Raw genomic sequence first — 27,346 nt, 5'->3', positions numbered from 1 at the left:
TGCTGACCATTTTCCTTCACATGATTTATTACACTACTTCCTCTAATGTCATTTTTTTTCCTTTGCTTGGAATTTTAACAACTGAGCTAGCATAGCCGATTGTTATGAAACGGTCCATGCCCAGGAGCAAGCACATCCCCCTGATACACAGGTATTAGACTTGGCTTTGATGGTGAAATGCACCCCCAGCCGACACCAGAACGGCGTGTGCTGCTGTACGCAGGGGTTCCATCTGGGGTTGCGGCCTGTTTGACTACTTGAAGGTAAATTTAGGGGAGACCCCGCCGTCCCGGCAGTGACAGGCTGCACCGGGCTTTGAAGCAAGACCCAACTGCGCAGGCTCCGGGCGCGCCAGGCCGAAGTCCGCCACGATCAGCCCATTAAAGGGGCTGAGGCAACGCGGGGGGTAGCCCCGCTCCGGGTGGACTCCGGGCCCTGAGGCGCGGAGCCGCTCTCCTCACCCCGCTTCCGGGGTGCGCCCAGGCGGGGTCCGGGTAGGCAGCGCCGGCAGGGACCCTCGGCCGGCCCGAGCCCGGGGGAAAGGCGGCGCGGGCGGCCGTTGCGCGGGCGGCCGTTCCCCGCCCCCGGCCGTTCCCCGCCCCCGGCACTGCGGCGCGGGGCTGCGGCTCCGGCGCTGTAGAGGGCGCTGCGCGGCCGGGCGCGGGGTTGGGCGCGCCGCTCCCGGCGGCGGCGGTGGTGGCGGCGGCGGCGCAGTTCCCGTTCCTGTTGCTGTTCCCGTTCCCCTCGGGCCGAGCCGGGCGCAGGGCCGGGCGGCGGTCGCGTCTCGTCTCGTCCTCGCTGCCCCCTCCTCCCCCTGCCTCGTAGTCGTCTGCGCCGGTGGCGGCGGGGGCGGGGAGGGAGCGCGGCGCCAGCGCGGCGCCGCCGCATGCGTCGCTGATGGAGCCGGGCTCGGGGCTGCCGCAGCGCCGGGTGGGGGGCGGCGGGCTGGACCTCGGGGCGGGCTCGGCGGGAGGGTCGCCGGCGCTCTCCGGGGGGCAGTCCCGTCGCAGGAAGCAGCCGCCGCGCCCGGCCGACTTCAAGCTGCAGGTGATCATCATCGGGTCGCGGGGGGTGGGCAAGACCAGCCTCATGGAGCGCTTCACCGACGACACCTTCTGCGAGGCTTGCAAGTCCACCGTGGGTAAGGGAGCCCGCCGGGCCGCGCACGCCCCGTCCCGGGGGAGGGGGATGTCCTCGCCCCGGTGCTCGCCGTGCCCACCCTGCCGCAGGGCCTGGCCGTGGAAACGCGGGGCTTGGTGTGGTGGCTGCCTTCCCTGGCCCCTTTCCCCAAGTGTGGGCCCCTTCCCCACGTGCCGGCCCGAAGCTTTCCCCTCAGGGGTCCCCCAGCCCTCGTCCCCTTAAGGGTGCGTGGTGGTCCCCTTCCCGCCCAGCCTCCCGTATGGCGGAGTGGGGTTGTGTCGCCTCGGGTGGGTTCCTCAACCATGTGCCATGTCACAGGGGGAAGCTCACGGGGTTTCTGGCGAGGGAGCCCCTGGTGACAAACTTCCCAGCTCTTGGCGGAAAGATCGTGGAGGTCCTAGTTATCTCTGCAAGTTTTGAGAAGGTGTTCGGTATCCTGTTTCAGCCTTACTAATGACAAACCATTAGGGATGGTTGGTAAAACGTTCTGTTGTGGTCAAGTCTTAGATGTTGCATGTAGGGAAACTGAAGCATTTTGGGGAGTTGAAAGGTGCACAGTGTGTATTCGGTGTAGTCAGTGGGACTTCAAATGCTCTTCCAGACCATAGTCTGATTAACTCCAGATTGGTGTTACGCCTTCATCAAGCACTCCCCGGCCACGGTGATGTTAGATCTGAGGAAGTCAATGTTTTGTTTTATGGTACCCCTTGAGCACACTGCGTGTTTTGCTCCTCGCACGACTAACTGAAGAGCAACATCCTAGTTCTGTAGTATGCTGCCTTATTCATGGTTTAGTCATCTGTACGAGTATTGGAGGTAATTTAATGCCTGCTGTCTTGTAATACACAATATGTGTAAAGGGAGGAAAACAAGCTAGTTAGTCTGCATTGTTATTAGAGTCTTGTGCTTGAACTCCTGAGTATTGCAGCAAGGCAGTTGTTAAGTCTGTGTCATTGGAAAATATGTGTGCTTAGCTTAATTGTAGCTTGGAATGTGAGGAGACTTATCACATCTGATGGAAAGTGATTGTATTGCCTTTTAAAAGCTGAATTATTACTATCCAAAACTATCTTCCTGTGACAAAATAATTCAGTTACTCTTGCTTTAGTTTTAATGTGTATTTTTCCAGTTGTTTCATTCTTTCCTAGGTCCTCTAAAAATCCAAAACTGGTAGTGCAGATTAGCACTGTTAGTGTTGATATATTTTTGTTTTGAAGCTGGTAACTTAACCTTGTAGAAGTTAGAAAGAAAGTGTAGCATATCAGAGGCAGTAATCCTCAAGTGATATGTTGTAATGAAGAAATGCTGATGGCTTCTGTAGACAGACAGATTTAATTAAACGTATGGTACAGCTGAGGAAGTAGGACTAGTAGTGGAATGTATTCTTTATAAATTCTCCAGGTCTATGTATTGTTTTGAACTCACATGCATCTTCTTTGGGTTGACCTACATTAACGGTTCCTTCAAGGCTGGGCTGCTCTCTGTAACTAGGGTTAATTTCCTGATGCAGATCTTGAGAAGTGAGAGGAGGTACTCTAGACCCTGGTCCAGACTTCCAGTCTGGTGCCTTCTAAGCAAAACTGATTTGTTAGATAACTGAGACAGTGATTGAAGCAGAGAAGCTTACTTATTTTAGAAAAGAAACAGGAAATGAATGGTGGTATGCTGCTATATGAAAGATTATGTAATCTTGGATGTGCAAAGTGTGCCGACATAAGCAGCATAGGGAAATCAACTTGTGCCAAAATACATGTAGAAAGACTTGAGAGCAATGGCATTCTTTCAAGGTTCTCAGACTAAACTCGAGAGCTGTTGAGATTCCCCCAGATCCTTTGACTGCTAAATGAAAGAGCTTTTCACAGTCAGCTTGCACCCTGCTTTTTTGCACTGTAGAGTAAGAAAAAATAACCTCTGCTATTTACCATTCATGTAGATTGAAAATAACCCACACTCCAAAATGACCTGAGGTCAGACTTTGATACATGGTTGAAATCATAAAGCTCTTTCTTTGTCACCACTTACTGCAGTGGTTTTCAAGAATTACAAGTGGAGGATGTGTTTTGAAACATTTTTGAAAACCCTGTGACTGATCCAGTTTCAGAGGAAGTTATGTAAACTGAATATACCTTGAGATTAAATTTGAAAAGGCTATGTAACCAAACAAATGACTAAAATCTGCTGTATCTCCCTTATATTAGTGAAGCTGTATTTTAAATGGAATGCTAGAATACATATTTACTCCCTTACCTTGATATTAATGGTCTCAACCTTACTACTTTGATTTTATATTAAACCTGTGGAAATATAGGCCGAACAGGACAACATTTAACACCTTAACCTTTTGTATGAAAGTGTACAGGCTACTCAGAGGTCTTCTCCAACAGTGGAAGAATTGCAAATGTCCAAAAACTTTGGCTGTCTCCTGTCCCTAAGTGCTGTTTAGGATAATAACGCTGTGTCATTGAAAAGTGGAGTGTTTCTGCTGAAGAGGGGAGGTGTGGATTCAATTAAGAAAGATACAGTATTTTGATGCTAATTTGAGAAGACTACATTGCCAGATTGGTAAAGTAAATTCTATAATAAAAACACATCAACATGTCTTCAGTCTTAGATACTGAAGTTCTTTGAAAGTGTTCAAAAATAGCTTGGCAGATTTCAGCACATTATTTGTAACGGCACACGATATGCTGTTGATCTGAAATTCTTTTGATGTATTCATTTTGGGCATTAAATTAGTTGCATAGAATATTGTGTCTACTTAATCTGCTATTTACATAGTAGTGAGAATGCTCAATATGCTCAAATATTTACTGATTTTTGCATGTGGTTGTCAGATGAGAAATAAATGTTGATGTTCCCAATTTTATGTGCTAGGTCTGAATGTTTGTTCTTACTATGAGGTTATAACTTATTCTTATTACTTGTTTGGGCATAGAAATTGTTTTTAGAAATGTTCTTCTGTATCTGCAATGATGTAAAATTACTCTTTTCATGCCAGTGTTAAATCCAGAGTAGCTAAGGTAACTTCTTTTCTATAATGGAGTAATGCATGTGCGAGGGTAACATTGGCATGATATTTCTTTGTCAACAAACATAAATATACACTTTTTCTTTTAAAATAATTTGATCTCCATTTATGATTTGTTACCTGACCCCGTGCACCTGCATTATTCACACAGGAGCAGAACTGTCCAATCCAAAACTATCACTTGGAGGTTTTTCAGACTCTTGACGGTTAAAAACAAGTATGCCAAATTCAGCATGAAAAAGGATCATCTTTCCAAAGGTAGTGGATAAATCCTCATTGCCACATTTGTGAGGAGATTCAAAGATGTGTGGTGAAGGAATGGTGCTTGCCTTTGCTTCTTACCCCACCCCAAGTAGTTCCTATCCCGGAGGAAATACATCTTAATTCAGATCTCTCTCCATAGTGGTCATGTTATAATTTATATATTAGTTTTTAAAAATGGTGCTATCTCACCCTCTTTTATCATCAGAGTCCCCTTATTTTAATAGTCAAAGGCCTCTATTCTCTTCCCAGCGTCTGTCCAGCTACTGCTCAGTGTCACGGTTGTCTGTCCTACCTGCATCCACCAAATCTTAGCTCATTCCCAATCTCTCTGCTGTTTTTCTTCCATGACAGATCTACAGAATTCCTGTAATCAGCAGTATTTCCTGTCCATCTAATTTTGCTGCAGGCATTACGCTTCTCTCTGGGTTTTAATCTCTGAACCTGAGGTTCCTGCTCACCCAAACCTGAGGCCCTGCGCTGACTCACGTCTCGGGCAGCTGACTCTCCTGCTCCCTCAAATCAAGTTGAGCTCCTTGGCTTTTCTTTTACATGCTGGCTTAGTATGCAAAGTTTCTGAGGCCTAGTCTTCAGCTCTTTTCCACCAGGTCTGACAGCATCCCAGGAAAGAGCCCTTGCCCTTGGTAATACCAGAGCAGTTTGGGTGCCTCATGCATTGCTGGCTCCTTTTAGCAGCTATTCACAGGAAACTACAGTACTGCTTGTAGTAAACACTAAAGCTTCCTTCAGTCCTGATTTACAAGCAAAATCATAAGTAGAGCTACTCAGCTAAGTTTGTAATGGGAAGAAGGTTTGTTGTGAATCAGGATGGGAATGTTGTGACCTGCGATATGTTTTGGACTAATTGTAGCCTGTGGGATCCAGATCAGTGGCATGCAAATGCACTGTGGTATAAGACTCCTTTGACTCCACAAAAATGCTCTTTGACCTTCTTTCACCTTACTTTGATGTTAGTGCGAAATGATACATAAGTTGGGAACTCGTTAGATTTACAGAGCTCCATAGCTTTTTCTTCCAAGCAGTCTTTTCCCTATCAGTTCTTTTTAAAATACCCATGTCCATGCAAAAATGCCTAACATCCATCAAATAAACAATAGTAATAGTGAAAAGTTTAGGTTTATCTTTTATCAGAGCAATCTTAAGTAAGGCAGCTTCTGGTTTTAATATATATACACACATGTATGTGATATATAAATGTATATACATCTATGTAATTATATAGATGTATATATGTTTGGCGTTTCTGTCACAGTTCAAACCCTTTCTTAATTCTCTTTATCCTTAAAAAATGTGTATTAACAACATAAACGTTAATTTTCATTCCCATAAGCTTGTCATATAATTATATTCACTTAAAAGTATCAGTCTAGTCATTTTAAAAGTATCAGTTGGTCATTTTTCAGAACTGCCCTTTAAGTTGCTCCTCAGTTTTTTAGTTACCTAGTCAGTATTTGTTCTCACAAGCACTGTAAACATGGTATGTGGCTTACTAACCATTTGAAAAATAATTTTTCAGTATATAATAATAAAAATCACGTTTTAAAAACAAGTTTAGTAATTTGATGTAATCTGAGATGAAGAACAACCTACATAAATTTTTCAGGAAAACATCCTTCATCAACTAGAGGAACATTTATCTTTTTGCTACACTTGTATGTGCCTGTGGGCTCTTTCTGACAAATATAATTAATTTTCATTTTTTCTTTAAATATTTGTTTTTTCTTTCCAAAGATGGCACTGAAAACTTCGTTGGGGTGGGGAGAGGGAAGAAAGGGTGGAAATAGATGTCTCTTGCTTTACTACAATGTGAAGAAGTAGCAGTAAGATGTCCTTGCTTTATACACAAAATCAGCTCTGTATTCATACTGAGAAATTTCTGCTGTTGTACAAAAAAGGAAGAAAGTTCTGATTAATGATAAGTATTTCTTTGAAAATTGAGCCTTCTTAGCTTCACGCGTCCAGGGTGTTAATACCTATCTGTTCTTACATACTGGCTTTTTGGCTAGTGCAGAATAGTGTAAATAAACATCTGATTAATGGTGTGCTGCAATTACTTGACAAACTACAAATAGAGGAGAGCAGGAGGCTGGAAACTTGCACAGAAAACAGTTTTGTCTTACATAAAACCTTAAGATAATTAGGATGCTTGTATGAACCTGCCTTGTTTGTCTTCAGTTCTGCAACCATAACTTCAGAAAATGCAACTTGCAACAGAAGCCTGTGTTCCCTGGAAGCTGCCTCTTACCTTCACGAGTAGGTTTGTCACTTGTAATTGACACCAAAGACTACAGCAACTGAAAGCACCTGGCAAGTAATAGTTTGCCTCAGATGTGTCAACTAAGCATATTTTACAGCATTTGGTGGAGTCAGCAATTGTTGTCTATGCGTAATCATTTGAAACCTCACAAGGTAACAAAACTATATTCTAAAATAGGAAAATATAGTAGGTGGATGATATAAATTATCAGGGTTCAGGAATAGAGTTTTGGAGAGGTATGGCATTTTTAATTAACAAGAGGTTGCGAAGAAGAGTAAATTTGAAATTGACTTTGTTTTCTTCATTTGTAAACTAGATGTTAACTTCAGCTGATAGAAATATTCAGGTACTGGGTTATATCAACACTAGAGAACTGTCAGAGTACCTTGTAGTCCCTAGTCAGTACATACATGAGAATACACAAGTAAAACAGCAGGCAAAATGAAGAGGCCACTTGAATGGTGTCGAATGCAGAGTTTAGTTTGCAAGGACAGTGGAATGCAGCTGTCAAACTCAGTCTCTGCTGTGAACAGCTGAGCATGTCAGTAGCAAAGAAGGAAAAAAAGAAAGTAGGGCCATATGATTCTTGGTTATGGACTTCCTTATTTTTTTCTGGGAGTTGTAAGCTTAAACATTCATTTAATGAAAATAGTGCATGCACTATGCAGAATAATTATGGATTTATCTAAACCATAAAATGGAAGAGACAGTTTTTTAGAGTGCCTTTCATCACAAAAATCCTGAAGTCTTTGTAAACTATCTTCACTAGGCTGTCCTTAAACAAGAAAAATTATTAATATTCTCAGTTGTTAAGATTGCAACTATTTAAGAGCATATAGCAACACATTTACAATTTATTTCTTCTGATATCCCAAGGAGTGGGAAAATTGATGCCCAAACTAAAATGCTAACTTCAGTCTCATTTTGAAATAGATTCTGCCTTTTTAAAAATCTGGATAGTGTTGCTCGTGAAATAAGCTTAATTTTAGTTCATATTCAATTTTTCTTTCAGGTCAGGTAGTTGTAGACCAGTAGCTCACTATGTTTTCCTGTTCTGTAATCAGAAGTTTTGAAAATAAGTCTTGTTCAAGAAGGTACAGAGAGTCTTATTACGTGTGAGTTCTCCTTCTACCTCATTCTGTTTATCAAAATTTTGGTGCATGCTTTGCACTTAATACCATAAGTAGTGTCAAAAGCCTACATCTTGTGAAAAGCTTTATAATTTTACTGTCCACAAGAATGTAAAGAAATGATAACTTCTTCCATTCTCATTAAGTTTGGAAGTACCAAGCGTCTGAGATGTTTAGAAGCTGTATATTGGACATTCAAAAATTACTGACAGTTTCTGAAAAACTCATTATAATTACGCCTTCAAAATTCAGTCACCGCATGTATATTACTAAATATTTTTTCTTTCTTTTTTTTCTTTTTCCTGTTGTTGGCGTATCTGTTTCATTCTGGTCTGTAGCACAGTTGCCAGTTGAGATGCGGGTACACTTTTATTTTAGGCAAGTAGTCTCAAATGTCTGCATGTTAATCGTTCTAGAATTACACGCCGAAGCTTTATGGACAACGTACTTTACCTGCCTCTAAAATAATCCCCAAACTGGCTTATATCTGACTAACACTTAATGCTTCCAAATATCTTTAAAATCTTTAAATTTATAATATGCAGTTTGAAAGAAGTATTTCTGCTTTAGTGTGTTTTAAAATTAACTGCATGTCCTACAGCTTCAATTAAAATAAGATACAATGGTTTTGTTTTTTTTCTTGAAACAGTTTTTGTAACCTTCCCATCTGCCCCCCATGTACCTTTTATTGTTGCTTGCTTCCCCCCCACCCAAGCAAGATGGTAGAAATCAGTATCGAAGCTATTGAGCATCTTTTCATTGGCTTCAGAAGTTTCTTGATGGGTGTAAGTATTGTATTGCATTTAGTTACAGATCAGGACTAACAAAGGTGGTTCTTACCTCAAGAAGCATGTGACCTCAGTCATCAATTGTAGGGGATGTAAGAAAATTTCTCTGTATAATTCTGTCAGATGTCCAAATTAAATAAACTGTCATAGTCTTTGAACTGTGTGTCTGTTCTAATGGTTAATTAGTATATATGCAACCTCTGAATTTTTAAACTGATTGTGTTTCTTTAAACATAGTCTGATTATTTTTCACTGATTGAATTGCTTTGATGCGAATCATTAATAGGCCTCTGAAAATTTAATCTATTGGAATTGATTTTAGTTGGAGGGGGTTTTTGTGCTCTACTTGCGTCTGTTTTCCTAGTTCCTCCTTTAACTTTGTTATCAGGAAATCTTGGCCTCTGAAAGGTCACTCTGTGTGCATTAAGCAAAACAGTTTCCACTTCCATATCCTGCCACTTAGGCCAAAAAAAAAAAAAAAAAGAAAATTGAAAATGTAAATGCAAAATGCATAGTAAGAAGTTTCTTCACTATTTGTTTTATTTCTAAACAAATTCTTTTACTATTAAAAAGGGAGGCTAGACCCAGTTGTGTGTGTTTCAGTTTGTGCTTTAGTAGGTAACTTTTAGTTTCTGTTTGGGGCAAGAAATTAATATATTATAAAACTGTTCTGGGCTAAACTTCATTTTTATTGGATTTCAGTCTCAAGTTTGGAACAGTCTCAAGTTTGGTTCAGTGACAAGATACGTCATCCTCACCAACTTGCCCTTATCTAAAACTTCATTAGTGCACTTCTATTTTGAGTGTCTGTTCTCTTTCTTTTAAGGCTGTTTATTTTGGAAAGGAGTGCAGACAGTTTGCTTAGCTGTGTGTTTAATATACTTTTAAAAACCCTTTCTGTTCTACTAGCCCTTTATTTTTCCTGGAAAAAGCATAGTTTCAGTTTAGTGCATTTTGTAATAGATGTTCTCATTTGTGTGAAGCATATTTTTAATCTAAAGTTCATGTGCTATTAACAAAAACAATGTGCTTTGTATAAAATTTTGAAAATCCTTAACTAATAATCTTACCTTACACACACCCCAAAGTGCTGCTATACTTAATATGTTATTTGACATATATCTAGCCTGTGGGGAGAGGGCAGCAGCATACTTGCAGTTTTAAGTGGTAGGGCAAGCTGAATCAGTATACTTTGAAATGCTTAACAGATACAAAATCAGAAACCCAAACCAGAGCTGAGATCTGTATTTTTGTGCCTTTTTCGTTAGTTCTTATATGTGTATGGGATGTGTGTTTGGATTCCTGAAAAAGGCCTTTCCAGAGAAAAATGGGCATCAAAATCTGACATCAAAATGCACACCTTTTAATTCATAAAAAGAGAGGTGGTGGTCTAGATTTACTCACGGTGTGAGTGTAATAATTTTAGAAAAACTGAACGCATTGATTGCTTGTGGTCCACGCAAGCCTGATATATGGAGAGGAGGCAGAGTTGTTAATGGGAGGGGAGACTGTGATAAACCTTTTCGTTCCCCTCACATCACTATGACCTGGCAAAGGGCATGCTTCAGTATGATCATAAGCACATGCACTTGTTGGCTCCATGGCATGTGTACATTTGGTTATTCATTGACGACAAATTAGCCAGCAGGCATTTAAAATACGAACTAGGTAGCATGCAAACCAGCAATAGTTTCCCAGTGTTGTAGCAGCTAAAGAGAGCCTTTTAAAATCCTTTTGTTTTGCAAGATGTGTTGTTCAGATTTAACGCAGTTGTCAACAGTAATTATCGATTCCTCTATTATATTGAACTATATATAAACCCATGCCCTCAGTTCTATTTGCATAATTAAGGACACAAGGTGCTTAAGTGGCTTGTATTAGCTGTTGTTGACATCCTTTTAGGGGATACCCGCCATAACTGGAGGCGCATGGTGGGGAATGTGTTGGTGTAGCTGTGCTAGTAGAGTGTTATCCTAGGGCTAGTAAGTCCTGACTGTCAGTGCATGCATTCAGGCACACCACTCTGCAGCTATATAGCTTCAAGACTGGAGCAGCCTCTGGCAGGATTGAACAGAACAAATGCACGAGTTTATTAAATTTGGGCATTAGTTGTGTTTTGGTATCTGGCTTAAGGAAGTAGCAACTGTGCAAGGACTACCAGTATCATCAAACAGCGTGAAACTTGAAAAAATTCTGACAATTAGTCTGTACTTAACAGGTCTTAGAATTAGGTTTAGCAAGACTGAGAAACACGTCTTGCTTAGAGCAACTGTAAATTAAGTGTTTGTTGAAGCAAGGGTTTTAAAGAATTTATCAAATATTGCTGGCATCAACACTATAGTATTACAGAGCGATTCTTCAAAAAAAAATCCACCATTTTCTAAGAGCAGGCTTAATACCTTCTCTATCCTGTGCTGAATGGAGAGGCTTAAAAGAACTGTTAGTAGTTATTTTGCTGAAGAATGGGAGTTTTCAGCAGTTGGTCCAAATCTTCTGTTCTGCAACTGCAAATATAAAGAACATATGAGACTGGCTTAGCATATGTGAATGGAAAGGTGCAGTTGTCTAACTCTCAATGTCATGTGTGACTAATAAGGTTTTGTTATCTGTAATAGTGGAAAGTGTTAGTTTCCTGATTGACTTTTAGAGAACATTAACAGTTTTTCCTCTTGTTTTTAATAGTTGGAGTAATTGTATGGATAGCAAAACTTTTCATTCGGGTATTGTCATTGACATTAATCAAGCTAAATAATTTGTTTCATTGAACTTCTTAACTCTAGATGATATTTGAAATTGAAGTGGAAAACAAATTATTGTGGCAGTGTTTTAATTAAATTACTGATTCGCATGTAAACTCAAAGCACTACCTTTGGCAGGTCTGTGGAGAAACATGGTAATGAAACCTGACAGGCTTAGGAATTTGTTTCTTCATGTGCAAAAGGAAAGTTGCCAGATTTTTTTTCCTTCAGTATTGGCAGACATGAAGCTTTTGGTATTGTGTTGATGCTTGCAGAGCATTACTAATTATAAAAAGCAGTTGAGCAACCTTTGCTTAGTTCTGGCAAGCTATTTGACTTGTGTTAAATGATTCAAACAGTTCTGTACAAGAATCTGCTTTTCCAAAACTGTTACTGGTTTGCATCATTCGTTCCAAAATTTAACAGTAGGGAAACGTTTCATGGTATGACTTTAAGGTTATTAGTAAAAAGATCTGCCTTTGAAATAAGAATGCTGTTGACATAATATTTATTTTGAAACCATCTCTTTAATATGTAGGCTTTTTTCTACTTCATTTCATTCATATGTTGTGCTTACGAGTCCCAGGAAGTGCCCAGTTGAAGATTTACTTTATTAGAAGAGTTGGATTTTTTCCCCATAGTTCATTATTTATTTTTCCTTTTAAAAAATACAACAGAACCTTTTTGTTCCTTGGTTTGTGTAAGACAGCAGTATATAAACCATGTCTGTAAACTGTAAAAATAAAAATATTTTGTTGGAGTTGGTGAAACTTTTGTGAAATTCCTGTGATGGTTTTTAATACACAATTTTGGATTGGAGATGGTTTAGACTTTTTTGTGTGTGTGACAATAGGACTCTTTCTTTACACAGCAGAGCTGTATTCTCTCTGTGCTCAGATCAAGCTGTTCTACAAGTATAATTGCTAGCCTAAGACTAGTACACCCACCTGTATGAACATCATAGATTATTTTTTCTATTTATGTTTCTGTGGGAGAGAAAAGCAAAAATTTTTTAACCTGAGTTCTCAGATGAATGACAAATCATACAGTATGTTGTGAATGAGATAATGGCAGGATTGGGAATTGGGGTTGAGACGTGTGGGCAATTATATTCAGACTTCCTTGAGGAAGAGAGAGGTTTGAAGCAATTTCAGTTAATACTGATTATCTCCTTAGCAAGTAAAGTTGCTGTCTTGTTGTAGACAAAGCTGTGACCATTAAGACAACTGCATTTTATAGTTTAAATGGACTTAAATAGAGAAAAGGCTTTTAACAGTAGAAATGGATGTTTCTTTAAAAAAAAAAAAATCTTGTTAATAGAAAAGCAGTAATTACAAGAATTCTTATTTCCCACATTTTTGGATAGTAGAGCATAGCTGGATCACTTCACTTTCTTCTGCTTTTACACTAACACAGATGGTGGTGTTTTGAAAGTGTAGAAAAATATTTCTTAAAGTTAGGATTAATAAATGCTCTGAAATTTTTAGTCATTCTAGTAATTTTTCTCAATTTGCATATGCATACTTGAAAATTGCCATTAAAATTGTAGACTGTATGGTACAAATCAGTTTAACACTTTAGCTCCTGTATTGCCCAAGAACCCTGCTGGGGTTTGAATGGGATATATTTTGATAAGTGAAGTATAAGCATCGTATGACCGGAATAGCTCTCCAAGAATTGGTGAATAAGTGTGCTAGATGCTTTTAAGGACATGGAGAAGCAGCACAAATATTGTGGTGATAACCAATACTTTTATCACTATGTAATGTGCAACTGCAAGCTGTTTGAAGGGATTTTTGTTTAGGAGAATGAAGATCAGTGATCATTCCATTTATTTAATCTAGCTGAACAGTGGCAACCTGCTTTGCAAACTAAAACCAGAATTGAGTGTATCCTTTACAGTTCAATTAGTAAAGTGTGTCTAGTTTTTTTTAAAACAGAGTCCATTTTATTGTCTCATCCAACAACTTTACAGACATAACTATCTTTAAAAGTGCTTTGAAATAAATGCCAAGTCAACAATGTGTAACTATTTTTCAGGGTGTAAAATGCACTTTTTTTTTTTCCCCTACCTAAATTTTCAGGAGTTTTGCAAAGCTTTGCATAAGGGCCAAGTTCAGTCCTTTCTGTCAAAGTTACAATCCAGTTTTGACTTGGTAACAATCTCAGCAGGGATGCTTGGCTTTTACCAAGGGTAGACATTAGGAAAATGCATAGCTTTTGTTAGGGAGAATAAAAATATTTTTTTCCTCTTCACTTCCATCCCTATCCTTGGTATACAATTGTATGTGAAGTAGCAAAAGTGTTTCTAACACACTACGGTCCTACACTTCTGTGTGAGTTTAAGTGTACCAGTCTGAATCATGTTCTTTTGTCTTTTTATTTGCCCCTTTTTGATTTAGCACTGTTAGGAGGGATGGTGTTCAGAAGGAAGAACTGAAGCAAAAATCTTCATACAAATGTATACTAAAATGAACAGGTTCACAATCTACAAATGCTATGATATTCTAGGACATTTATACCCTGAAATATTCTTGTAGTTCAGGTGGTAATCTTTTGTGTCTAGGTATTGTTTCACTATAGTATGTTTTATGTGTTGATTACCAGCATTATTTTTTTTTTATAGAAGTATAATCTTTCTGTATAACAAAGTCTTCATGGTTCTATCTTTGATATTTAGCATGCATTCAAAATGTGGCTGGAGTTTTGAGATGATGGATAAAAGTACCATACAGGTATAAAAGAAATTTTAAAAGTCAAATACCCTCTCTAAATCTAAGCAGTTTGCTAATAAATATTTGCAGGAATTAAGAATGACAGTGTTGATAAACTTCTTCATAAACCAACCACAATTCCAGCACTACTTCTAAAGCACTTTACAGGTGCTAAGCATCTAACCTGGAAATCAGATGTGTATTGTTCCCACTTCACAGACAGCAAAACTGATGTGGAGGGATTGGTTTTGCTCCATGCCTCCAGGGCATCTCTGCCAGTTGGAAGTAGAGCAGGCTTGTCCTTGATAGTCAAGGTGAACAGGGGAGAAACAAACATACTGTGCCTGTTGTTTTACTGTTATGTTGGGTTTACCTGCTGCTGGAAGTGTTGCACAAAGTGGAAGGTTTATGTTGTGATGCTGCCAAATTGGATGGCTCACAGGCTATATAGTGGTTGTCAAATCCCGATGATGTTCCTGAGGTGACCCATAGTGGTGCAAACCCTTCTGCTTGTTCAGACTGTTACAAGTTGATATATATATATATATATAAAAAAAAATAAACATAGAAATAATTACACCCTCGTTACTTTTGCTTCTTATTCCTCCTTTTCTGTTTACTGTATTTTATTTATAGGTGTTGATTTTAAAATCAAAACAGTAGAGCTAAGAGGAAAGAAAATTAGATTACAAATCTGGTAAGTAAAACAAACGTGCAACCAGCAGTATGTTTTAATTTTTGTGTTCTAGCATGAATTAATATGCCTGTCTAATACTATTAACTGTTATAAGCTGGTTTAGCTCTTACCCTATTCCTCCTGTCCTCCATTCCCACAAGACTTAGGCAAAACAAAATAGCCCTTAGATTTTTGTGAGGGTAAAGGAGGAGAAGGAGAGATAAAGTTAGAAATAGGACATGAAAGTAATTATTGAAATGTTAATGCATCACAGAGGTCTCAGGCCCCTTTTCCTAGAAGGAGGATATCACCTACACAAGAAATAGGAGTTCTACAAACAACAGAAGGTGGCTGTGTTAAATAGACACTACAGAAAGTACACTTTGGTTGGTTTAGTTTTTTGTTGGGTTTTTTTAATTTATTTTCTGGACTGTTGAAAGCTGACCTTCATTGTAACAGCAATTATAAAACAACTGTGAAATATTTTCTAAACTGTTTTTCTAAAACTTCGTATAGGCAGTGCTGTTTCTTTGACGCTATATTAAATAACTTTAAAGTGAAGGGCATTCAAGACTAAGTAAATTATATCCACTCTAAACAGCACTGAGAAGTAAAATGATCCCATACAAATAAGACTCTATACCTTAACTGGTACCGATATCCTATTACAGAAAGCTCCAAGTGTGAGCTAAGCTTTTCCCTTCTGGAGTAGGTTACATGTTTCCTGATATTGATTAATACACTTTTTATTGTTTACAAATTATTGAGCTTAAGAGCTCCTTTGTTTTGCAGAGTAGTACAATACATAAACATTGTTATGAGAGAATAAACCAGCTATGTTCTATACATTAATCTTACATACTACTATGTAGAAGCTTAGCTTTGGTTTATTAACAGTGTGTGATGCATAATTGGCATTGTAGTTAAACTGTTAAAGCTAACAATCCACAGAGGGGGAAAAAAGCTCTAAATATACTCTTTCGGGATATTCTGGTGGGTTTTCATTCTTAACTACATGGATGCAGTGAATTCAGCTTACTAACTCCTCTTGGCAGGTCACCATCAACTCTGTTTGTCACACCATGTGTCTGTCTTGCTTTCCTCTGAGTTAACTGCAGCTTCATGTTTGGTATCATCAGTCACCTAACACTTGAATGTTAGTGGCATGTCTTCATCCATCATCAGTCCCTGTTTGGAAACCCATGACCACAAGGCTGGCAGTTGAGCCAGCAATTATTAGCCAGGGTCTGCTGGAGCTGACAGAGGTAACAAAAAAATTCTGATATGGAGATGCTACTGTATGCCTGATAGGAATTCTTGCTGTGAAATGTGCTAAGCTTATCAAACAATTTCTTCATGTTGAATAAATACTTTAAAGGAGAGATGTTTTGTTGGAAAAGAGATGTTTAAACCATTATTTTCCACATATTGAGAATATGCTAGTAGGATATAGGAAACTTTTAAAACTAAAAATTGATAGGTTGCTAAAATATGACCATTACTCCTGTGTGAAGCCTTGCTAAAATGGTGGAGAAAACACAAAGAGACAATATTTTAAAATATAAAATCCAAGAACACAACATCCTGCTCCTAAGTGTCACTTACTCTCCAACAGTGGCTGTTAAAATGCAGTTCTTATACTAAATCCTTACAACTGTCTTGGCATACTTCTAATTTTTTGGAAAAGCAATTAGATAAGCACTCCTTTTGCTAATTTATCCTGAATTATGTTGCATATGTTGTTGGCCCTGTTTATAAACTCTTATCATAGAATCCCAGAATCATAGAATCATTTAGGTTGCAAAAGACACCTTTAAGATGATCGAGTCCAACCGTAAACCCAACACTACCAAGTCTGCCACTAAACCATGTCCCTAAGTGCCACGTCTGTATGTCTTTTAAATACTTACAGGGATGGTGACTCAACCACATCCCTGGGCAGCCTGTCCCAGTGCTTGATAACCTGAAGAAATTTTTCCTAATACCCAATCAAAACCTCCCCTGGTACAACTTGAGGCTGTTTCCTCTTGTCCTGTCACTTGCTCTTTGGGAGAAGAGACTGACACCCACCTTGCTGCAACCTCCTGTCAGGTAGTTGTAGAGAGCTATAAGGTCTCCCCTCAGCCTCCTCGACTCCAGACTAAACAACCCCAGTTCCCTTGGCTCCTTATTGTACCTTCAGTTGTTAGATTAAAAGAGGAGAGCATTTACCAAGTCAAACACTTGGAAGTTTAGAAATACAGACTTAAGTTGCATGGCTGATCCTAAGTCAGTCTTCTTTCATACCTACACAGAGGCAGAATTAAGGTTGCCTCATACTTCCTGGTAGTCTTATATACAATGATTACAGTAACTTTACTACAAAAACCTGTTTTATTTAGTGAACAGGTAATTTCTGAAGTTTATGCTTATCTGTTTTCTTAAAATGACTAAGGTTATGTCTTGAAGCGTCAAAGTTTGATTATATTTTTCTTACTCATTTGATGATTCTACTTCAAAAATCAAACAAGAACAGTTTTAAAAAAAATTTAACTTTGGTGTTTTTACGGTCACTTGACCTGTGTCTCCACTGACCACTCTACCAGCAGAGTGTTCTCCACAGAACTATACCACTTGAATTTATCAAAAAACAGCAGTACTGTGTTGAATATATTAAGCCATTACATGTGCAAAATGTCCTTTTGAAAGCAGCTTTCACACCTGCTGCTGTTAGTAGAGTGTTAGTAGAGTAGTATACAAATTGGACTTGTCTTCCCTATTCCTTTCACAATGGGATACTGTGTGCTAAGGATCACAGAGGCAACTGCTCTTGCCTCTAGCTTACCTGTTCATATCTGGTCCCTGCTACCTCACAGTACCTCTTCCTCTCTTTCCCTGACTTTCAGTCAGGAAACAACCTCCTGCTCCTTAGATTATGAAATGGTAGAGCAGCAGTGAGGACACGGAGTAGTGTCTATGTTTTCTGTGCCACCTGGAACAGTGGTAGTGCCCCTTGGGCTGCCAGAAGTAGTAGATACAGTAAATCTGCTTCTGCATTGCCGTTCTTGGCTGAAATAAGTTCATATGTTCTGTGAGAAGTAATGCATGCAAGCAGCTCAGGTCATGGAGTAAAGTAACTAGAACTACTGGATAGCATAAGCGTCCAAGTGAATCTGAGCACTGATTAGTGCTTTTTCAAAGCTTGAAAACTAGACCAAATAATAGGAACCCCACTTCCATGCTTTGAAGCATAGGTGTGCCGGGAGTTGCTTGGCAGGACAGTAGGGCGTCTGACTGTGCCCTCTTACTTGAGTAATCTGGGCACTCGACTGACACAAGCAGCAGTCACTTCTGGCTTCCCCTCTGAAAGGACCTGGTTGCTGGAAACCGTGGTGCCCTGCCACTGCACCCAGTTTCCTGCTGGTGAGCCAGAGGGACTCTCTGGTATCTCCACAGGTTTAATGTCCAAGGAAGCCAGTGATCTGGCAAGAAGTCTTGATTTGCTTCTGAAGGTTGTTTAAATTGGTACATTCTCATAAAAAGTTCACATTCTGCCAGGTCAGCATTTTCTAATGGACAGTTGTTGTTTTAGAAGATCTCTGGGATGAGGACTAGTCTGAGGAAAAGTTCACCTGTCCTGGAATATAACAGAATGTAGTTCCTTCTGTTCAGTACCTCTGAAACAAATTATTTCATGTAATAAAAGATCTTACATATATTTGTGGTTTATGGGAGGAAAAAACTCAGCTTGACAAGTAGAATTAACCTCTAAAATGACTTAATATTTTAAAAAAATATTGCCTGTAGGTTCCATAAAAGCACAGAGTGTGTGAAAGTGTTAAATTTTTCTTTACGTTTAAAAATATTTTCCTTTCTGTTGCTACTTCACACCACCGCTCATAAAAAATTAATTTAACTTCAGAGCCAAAGACAGTTTGGAGACTGTCCATGTGTTTGTTTCAAGCAACTGTTTTAGATAGACACAGAGAACATTTATGTAAAACAAAAATTATCCAAACCTATTTTAAGTAAGATCAACTGTATTTGTATTGTATTTTATGCAGTCTGAAACAGTGAGAATATGACAAGTCAACACTTGAAAATGGACTTTGTGGGGGTTTTTTTATTTGCTTTTGTTTGGTGTAATGCTTGTATTTTTGGAGTGATGTCTAGTTTCTGTTTTGGAAGCAGAAAAATAGAGTCAAGCAGTGAGATTTTATTGCAGATTATAGATGATCAAGGTGTCATATGCTGTATGTTTCTGATTACAATTTAGAAATACCAGTGTTTTTCCATTAGAACAATTTCTTAAAAAACTTCAATAAAAGAAAATGGCTTTTAGCATTAAAAAAGGAGTAATCTGTTGGGGGTTTTTTGGTGATGCCAAATCATTGATCAAGCTGTAGTAATTTATTATTTGGACTTCTGGAGTTTGAATTAAATTGAACTGACTTATTCTATTGAGTCTGACCAGAGCAAATAAAGAACTAGCAGCACTTAATACCACTTAATGAAATTCATGAAGTTGCGTACTGTTAGCCCAGTTAAATAATGCTCATCTCTTCTTCCCAGCTTTCCACTAGTGCCTTAATAGCTATCCTTACTAAAATACTCCAGCTGCAGGAGTATAATACATCAATGCAGATAGTATAACAAACTTAATTGCTCCAGCACTGCACATGAAAGGAAGGCATTTTAAGTTGGGTATGCTTTTAATACTTCTGCATTAGGAGTTGTCACTTTTTCTTCAATAGTGGAAGAATTTACTGCACATTTTCATGAAAAATAAGATAGTGCCTGGTAGAAGGTGAGATTTCCATGTGAAAGATGAACTTGATAGTCTCAAACTGCAGCTTATTTAGGTAGCTTGGGGTTGCATTCTAAACTTAATTATTGCAGAAATTGTTTTCTAGTTTTCACCTTACTATTTGAAGGCTAGTACAATATTAATATAATGTTACAGACTACAAATTCAGCTTATTTTCTTCCACTTTTCAAAGGAAACAAGGATTATCATATTTACAGTCAGAAACCTGTTGACTGGTTTCATGTAAACTTCCTGCAGCAGTAGAAGCATTGCTTTTGTGAAGTGTGGGGAAGTCAATGACTTAAAGCAAGGCAAAGAAAGTCAGCCATAATCCACTGTAATTAGCACAACTGGCAGGTGACAGTCAGTGGCCATCTGGCCATTTAACGTATGTAGTGGGCAGCCAGGCTCTCCATGGATGTTTTAAACTGGCCACAGCACATGGTGTGTCTTGAATAGCCGGCAAGACAGACTACAAGTTGTGTGATATTTGGGTGAACAGTCTACACAAAGGGGAGTGTAGGACCTGAGGATACAGCAGCCGAGAGGAGCAGCAGCCTGGGAATACTATAAATTTTTAAAGAGCCTAAGGGTTTTGTGGGGTGAGGAGAGGCTGATAGTACCAAGTAGACTTGGAGATAGAGCACTCAGTAGGCTACGGCAAATGTAGAGTTGGAGATAGCTGGAGTAGCAGAGTATAATGTTGTGTAGTTGGCTCCATCGCTTACCCCTTAGCTTATCCAGTGTGTTGATGACTGTCTTTAGGGAGGGTAGTTGAACATTAGTGTGTTTATTTCCCCTCTGTTTTTCTAATGTATGAACTGTGTGAACTGGTAGCCCCTCTGTGATGGAGTTGCTAAAGGTCCTTAGCACTGACCTGAAGGTACAGCCAGGTGACTCTGAAATGGCCCCTTTATTTCTGTGTTCCAGTAGGGGCACAGAGAAGAGCAGGAAGACCAGCCAGCGAAAAAAAAAAAAAAAAGGCATTTCCATTATTCTGGCCAAAGCTAGAATTGATGCATTCTTCCACATCAGGTATGCCCTTCCACCTGCCATCTAGTTATGTCTGCTCAGAATGATGGAACTAAAGGGTTCCCATCCTTAATATGCTTGATCAGTAGTCTGGATTAGCAACAGATGGCAGGGGCTACTCTACAAGGTCATAATTTTGAGAAGTCTGTTCATAAGCACTAAAGCAATGTTATCCATATGTGGAAAATCAACGGTTCATACTAGAACTTCTAAATTTTTCATGGACTGAACATCCAAAGGACCTTTCAAAAAATAAATCTGACCATATCAAAGAAGTAGTGGAAGAGAAAGTAGAGTTACTTGCTCTGAGTAGTACTTATATATGTAATTTCAGCTGCCACAATGTGTATTGCTTTAATAAAAATGCCTCATTAGTGATAAGAAAGCAACCAGTTAACCATCTGAAATATTACTAGAAATACTACTAGAGCTTGACCTTACTGAAACAGGCTACCCGTTTTCACCTACTGTAGGGTCCCAAAGGTTTGTATAAATGTAATACTGAAGTTCTGAGAATGAGATTTGAATAAAAATAAAAATGGATGCTATAGGAATTTGTTCTCTTCTGCCCCATATTGCAATGCCATTGGCTTGCAGTGAAGTATAAGTCAATATTTTTCCACAGGCTATGAAGCAGAGGTTTCAAATCTTTTTCTAGTGGACTCTGGTTTACTTTGTGAAACCACTAGCAAAGATTTGTTGCTATCAGGTACAGCTGTGGCTATTTCAGGAAAAAGTTAATTACTTCACTTTTAAACCTGCTTAGTTGAAATTTTTAAAGATTTTGTGAAGAGCAAGATAGGTTTGTGGTAGTTCTACTGTTTCTTGTGCATAGACTTTAAAAGAATTAATTCTTCAGGACAATCAGTGTGGCATTTTGTGAATGTGACTTTTTTTTTTTTGGTAACAAGTGTTTTAGGTCTCCATTGTTAATCTCATTCCCAAATTCATCCTCCTCCTCCTTTTGTCTAAAATGTGACTGTTGAAGAGAGTTCCTTTTGAATTTTTGAGTCCCAACAGACATGCATGCATTTTCCCCCATCCACTCTTCATTTTGGTCCATCTTTTGATACGCTGTAACAGTGAAATTTCAAAATTATCTGTTGACTCTGGGGGCTGAACTCAAGCAGCAAATGCTTGATCCCTTGGGAGCACCATGTAACTTAGTTTCCAGTTGTGATACCAGTCACATTTTAAGACTTAGGGTGTACACCAGCTATTTTTTTAGTATAACTGCCAAAAATCTTCCATATGCAGGCTTGATATGATTAAAAGCAGTTCACAGGTTTTCATGGTTCAGTAAAAAATAACCCTTCTGTCTCATCTACTTTGGAATATAAGCCATAGCTAGTACGGGCGACATGGTGCCATTGCTGGAAAATAGTCTACAGTGTAAATGCACCCTGTCTGAAATACCTACAATGCTGAAAGTGAGAATGGAAATGTTATTTGAACACCTCAGATTAGTAGATGTAGATGTGAAAGCCAGGTATCTACTTTCAAAAGCTGTACCATATAGTGGTTGCTCACTCTTTTCATTCACTTCTGCCAGTAGCTTCTGCATTAGTTTTAGAACCATGGCTGAATTGCTGTGGTTGATCCAAAAAGGCTCTGAAAGCTAGAATCATAATGATCAATGCATTGCTCATTTTATAGTTGGGTGTCCAGCTGTGTTTGATAAGGGCGTATCCGTTTCTTTTTTCATTTTTTCAGGGCTATTTAAAAAAAAAAAAAAAAAAGGAAACAACAAACCCCAACAACACAAAACCAGCTTCATCTGCTGGTATATTTTCATTGGACAGCTTCATTCTCAGACGCATGTAGAACTGTTTGGTGACCTTTCTTGGTGAAGTTAGTATGGGATAAGTAGTCCTGGTATGGAAACTTTTTAGCATTGAAAATACTGCTCCTTTTTTTTTTTTTGCCTGAGATTCACACTTACAGGAGGAAATGTTCAATATAGAGTGTCTAATGAGTGGGAGGGTGTTTTTATTAAAATGTAAACAAAGTTATTCCGTACTTTGCAAACTGGTGAAATGTTTGTGCTAATGTTTGCTGCTGCTTCTTAGGGACACAGCAGGTCAGGAGAGATTCAACAGCATTACCTCAGCTTATTACAGAAGTGCCAAGGGAATTATTTTGGTGTATGATATCACCAAGAAGGAAACATTTGATGATTTACCAAAATGGATGAAAATGATTGATAAGGTAAGCCTTAAGTATTTTCTTTTTATGTGGTTTTTTTTTTAAGAAGCAATTCTTTTTCCTCAAAGGTACTCTAAGACTTTTAACAACATTAATATAGGATTATTAAACTAATGCCAACTAATTTTCACTGGATTCTTTTAGACAGGATTTAACTTTAATGTGTTTTTGTTGCAAAATGGTTGTCCATTCTTGCTTCCTTGAACTAGAATTGTCCCAGTTAGAAGTGTCAGTGGAAATCTGTAACATTACTCATTTACCTGTGCATTGTGGGGGGCGGGGAAGAAGGGGAAGTTTTATTTCCTGTCTGTAAAATAAGGTCATTATGTTCATTCTTAGATAAACTAGAACAGCTGTTTCTCAAGTCATGTTTTAAAAATGGAATTTGAAAATTGAAGTTGAAAATTTTTGAAATGTTAGGGAAGAACATTTACATGTAAACTGTGTAGGTGTGGTTCCTTATTTAGTAGAAGAATTGCCCTTTTTTAATATCATGTTTGCATTACAAAATCTTACATTTCTAGGTTTAGTTAATTAAAAATGTTTTAATCACAGTATGCTTCAGAAGATGCAGAGCTTCTATTAGTTGGAAATAAACTGGACTGTGAAGTTGATCGAGAGATAACTCGACAGCAGGGAGAAAAGGTAAGAACATGTCTAACCAAATTCTTAGTTAATGTTAGAAGCAAAACTGCTATGGTATTGCTTCTGATGGTCCATAGCTACTCTTGTTCAGACTGTTAGACCTAAGGAGCCTATCAAGAGTGGTGGTGTTCTGTCAAAATCCATATAGTATTTACTTCTATAGAATGTGCAGTTATATGCATTCCTGCTGGAGCAGTATGTCTTTGATCTAAAGAAAGAGTAAACTACAAGTTGGCTTACACTACACAGGGGATACTCCTTTTTGGGTTCTGAAAGAGGATATAGTGAAGACTTGAATCACAAATGGAGATATCTCTGCTCAGGACATCTTTGTGAGCCTTCTTCCGGGTGCTTGCTTTTCAGTAGTATTTTAGGACAGGCAACAGCCTGGCTTGATTACTTTGTTTTCATGTTTCTTTTGTTCTCTTCCAACTCCAAAAGTGGTAAGAAACCTGACAGTAGAATACATTTTAGCATGATACTCAAAGTACCATCTTGATCAGGACACTTTCAGTATGGACATACACATACATTTTCCTTCAGCTACCCATCATGCATTTGGAAGTGAATCATTTTCTGTTAGAGAGTCAAGGCTAATTCTTACATCTGTACTTCCCTTTTCTGTATTTTAATAATATGGTTGAGATTAACTGTTCTGAAAAGTTCTTACTTTTTGGCAATCTGCAACAATCCATGTCAACTGAATATATCCATTTCTAAGATTTAAGTCTGGAAAAATGCAGCACACTTTTCCAGTAAACCAGTTTTAAGTGAAAATCAGCTATATGTGGCAGTATTTGCAGTACCTTGGAGATTCAGGATTATTAATCGAATTAGACTTCAGTCACAGATTTGGGGAAAGTTATGGGTTTTTTGTTTTTTTTTAAAGGTTTTGTGAGGAGTGTGTATTTGCTGTTTGTGCGTATCTTCGTGTAGTTATTTTATTTTCTCTCCCATCAGTTTGCACAGCAAATAACTGGGATGCGGTTCTGTGAAGCAAGTGCCAAGGATAATTTTAATGTGGATGAAATATTTCTAAAACTTGTTGATGACATTCTGAAAAAGGTAAAATATTCAGGTGGGGGTAGTTCCTCTGACCACATAAATCGTCAATGTTTAAATAATGACTGCGGGTACTTGTTGGGAAGACATAGAGGGTGAGTGCACACCATCAGGTGAAATTTTTGGTTAATATGTAGTGGGCGTGATGTAGTTCACAGGCTCTGCTGAACACTTCAGTTAATAAATACTGCTGTTGAATTTAGTAAACATCTGCTCCTATTTGCTATACTTCCTCTTTTCTATAACTTCACTATATGTCAGCAGCTGACTGTACGTTTGCCTGCTTTCATTTGCGGGCAGTTCTGTTGTGATTTGTTGTAATTGGTTTAGGAAGTGGCTTTACTTTGAAAATGTCTCGTAACGTTTTTCTTAGAGAAATTCTTAACACAACTTACTTGAATGTAGTTCACTAATAAGAACCAAAAGATCCTTAAATTGAGGCTTTGGCTGACAGTGAACTCGTGAAACAAGCTCTTTGTGCTGAGTTCTATGCAGATGACTGTTTACAGGTGATTTTTCTTTTCTTTAAGATGCCACTGGATGTTATAAGAAATGAGTTGTCCAACAGTATCCTGTCCCTGCAACCAGAGCCAGAAATCCCACCAGAACTGCCTCCTCCAAGGCCACATGTCCGTTGCTGTTGACTTGTTACTCCATACAGAGTGAAAAATAGGAGTGTGAGGGTAAAGAAAGTATCTGTACTACTCTGCACTACAATCCTTTGGCAGTTTCTTGTTGCACTTTGTTATTCGAGTCAGAGCTACACACTAACTTGTAAATATGCAAATATGCAATCCTATGTAGGATTCAGCTATAACATTTAATTATTACCCCTCTCCCTCACAATGATGTTTCATTCATTGCCCCAGTGTTATAAATACTGTACAGTTGGTGGGGGTTTACCACACTTCCAGTCTAGGAGGAGGAGAAGTTAAATCTATACCTATTCTTGACATAAATGTTGTAATAGTTCTTTGTTATTATAAACAGGCAGGCAGAAACTCTTCTGGTATGAAGATAAGTATATGGTGCTTTGCTAACTATTTTAAAGAGAAATTTTTTAAAAACAGAGGACTTCATGTACAAAGCTTCCATAATCAGCATTGTTTCCTTTTAATGTAGTGAAAACATTTTTGGCTGTAGCATCCTCTGCTGACTGGATTTATTGAAAAGCTAAGTTTAATTTTTGGCAGTCTTTTATTTATTTTGTTTAATGCTGCACCCTTTCTTTGTGTACCAAGACATCACATCTGGTGCAGATCTAAGATTGCACTCTGAAATAGCATATATAATTTTCTGTGTAAGCATAAATTTGGTTGCAAGAATCATTAAGTTTCAATGAAAGAATGGAGATATATTCAAGCTCTAAAAGAAGGTATAAAAAGCAATGCTGCTGTCCTAGACAAATTCTTTAAAAAAAATAAATAAATTAAGATGATACATTTTCCTGTGTTAAGGGATATATATGTGTATTTGTCTGGACATCTGTAGAGTTTGGGGGAAGGGAACCTAAGGTAAAATTATTTTCTTTCCTAGTGGTGGAAATTATTCCCATCAAGCAAATACTGTGTTAGGTTTTTGTCTGATAATGAATTTGTGAATTATATCTTTGGTATATCTTTTATTAAAACACACTGTTTAGTTTAGCTATGGTAAATCAGTAGTTACATATTTGAATAACTTGGTGTGTCCTGAATGTTGTGGTATTGAAAAACATTGTGGTCTTTCTAAACTAATGAAGTGCAAATAAAATTTTGTATTTATGAATGACAGTGGAACTGCACCTGTTCTTAGAATGGCAAGTATCAAATGATGGGTAAAAGGTAGACTCTGGAATATGGAACAACACTTGTTTTAATTTTGTTATAATTTAATTTTCAGTTTGACAGTTTCTTTAGGTGTACTTAGAAGAACAGCAAATGTTAGTTGTTCACCTTGGCCACTGCTCTGTTGGGAGAGCAGCTGATGACCTAGCCCAGCTGATATCTTCAAATAGCATGTGACTACTTGTCATGCTATTTTAGCTGGTGGTCACCAAACTATTAATTACACTGCCAACACAAGTATGAACCAGTCTTTTTCACACTACAGCTTCTCTGCTTCTCACTCTCTGATGCTAGAACCCATTTTGTCACTTTTGCCACTCTTCTAGCCAGAACTCTGGCACTGACCAGTGAGGTATACCACTGACTTAAACAGCTTCTCCTTGTTTTCTGGAAGGAAAAAAGACACAACAAACTTAAAATTAAAAAAAAAAACAAACCACCTTTATTTCACTGAGTAAGCTCTGATATTCTGAATACAATACCATGCAGGTCTTTAGCACACCTGGATTTCAACTGACAAATTAAGGAAGCATGGTTGATATTTGTGCTTATGTCTTCTGCCACCTTGTGCCTGAACGGTTTGCTTTTTTACACAGTAAACTTATGGTTTACTATCATATTTGTTAGATAAAATCAATTTCTAAAGCACTTGTGGGATTTCCGATGGTACTGTGGGCAATAGCAAGGAAGGGAAAATTATGGAAAATTAGTTTTAACTTGACAACCATTTTATTTTAGCTGGTTTGTTTTTATTTGTACTTAGAAACTTGTGATTTTTTTTCCTGCAGTTTTTGAATTTAATAAAAATTAAGAAATTTGACTTAGATAAACTTTCTTTTTGTAATTCTGTGCTGTTTTGTATATAGGTAGATTGGGATCCCAGGCTGTTGTACCAAAAATTGAAAATTGATTGCATTTGAGAGACATATTTATGTAAGAGTGCTTGAATGTATTTGATTATTCATTGGAAATCATAAAAAGTTCAGGAAACCTGTTTGCTTTGCATCCATTATACTGTGAGACTGAAGGGGGTTTTG

General features: G+C 38.4%; 1 protein-coding gene across 1 annotated transcript; it reads left to right on the top strand.

Annotated features, from left to right (window-relative positions):
* Positions 1–687: 687 nt before the first annotated feature.
* Positions 688–26,250, top strand: RAB12 (RAB12, member RAS oncogene family). Its single transcript, XM_052787228.1, has 6 exons — positions 688–1,141; positions 14,714–14,774; positions 22,641–22,779; positions 23,332–23,421; positions 24,382–24,486; positions 25,014–26,250. Exons 1-6 carry the CDS (start codon positions 898–900, stop codon positions 25,125–25,127), a joined length of 753 nt encoding a protein of 250 aa, XP_052643188.1. The 5' UTR covers positions 688–897; the 3' UTR covers positions 25,128–26,250.
* Positions 26,251–27,346: the final 1,096 nt, after the last annotated feature.

This window comes from Harpia harpyja, chromosome 5 (assembly GCF_026419915.1).
Source record: "Harpia harpyja isolate bHarHar1 chromosome 5, bHarHar1 primary haplotype, whole genome shotgun sequence".
In the NCBI taxonomy this organism is placed as follows: domain Eukaryota; kingdom Metazoa; phylum Chordata; class Aves; order Accipitriformes; family Accipitridae; genus Harpia; species Harpia harpyja.
The sequence above is the reverse complement of the archived record's forward strand: the minus strand, read 5'-3'. Positions and strand labels throughout refer to the sequence as shown.

Excerpts from the sequence above, each read along its gene's own strand:
- RAB12 (XM_052787228.1), top strand. The coding sequence starts at position 898 with ATGGAGCCGGGCTCGGGGCTGCCGCAGCGCCGGGTGGGGGGCGGCGGG. Across the intron at positions 23,422-24,381 it reads CTCGACAGCAGGGAGAAAAG|TTTGCACAGCAAATAACTGG; the intron begins GTAAGAACATGT and ends CTCTCCCATCAG. Across the intron at positions 24,487-25,013 it reads TTGATGACATTCTGAAAAAG|ATGCCACTGGATGTTATAAG; the intron begins GTAAAATATTCA and ends CTTTTCTTTAAG.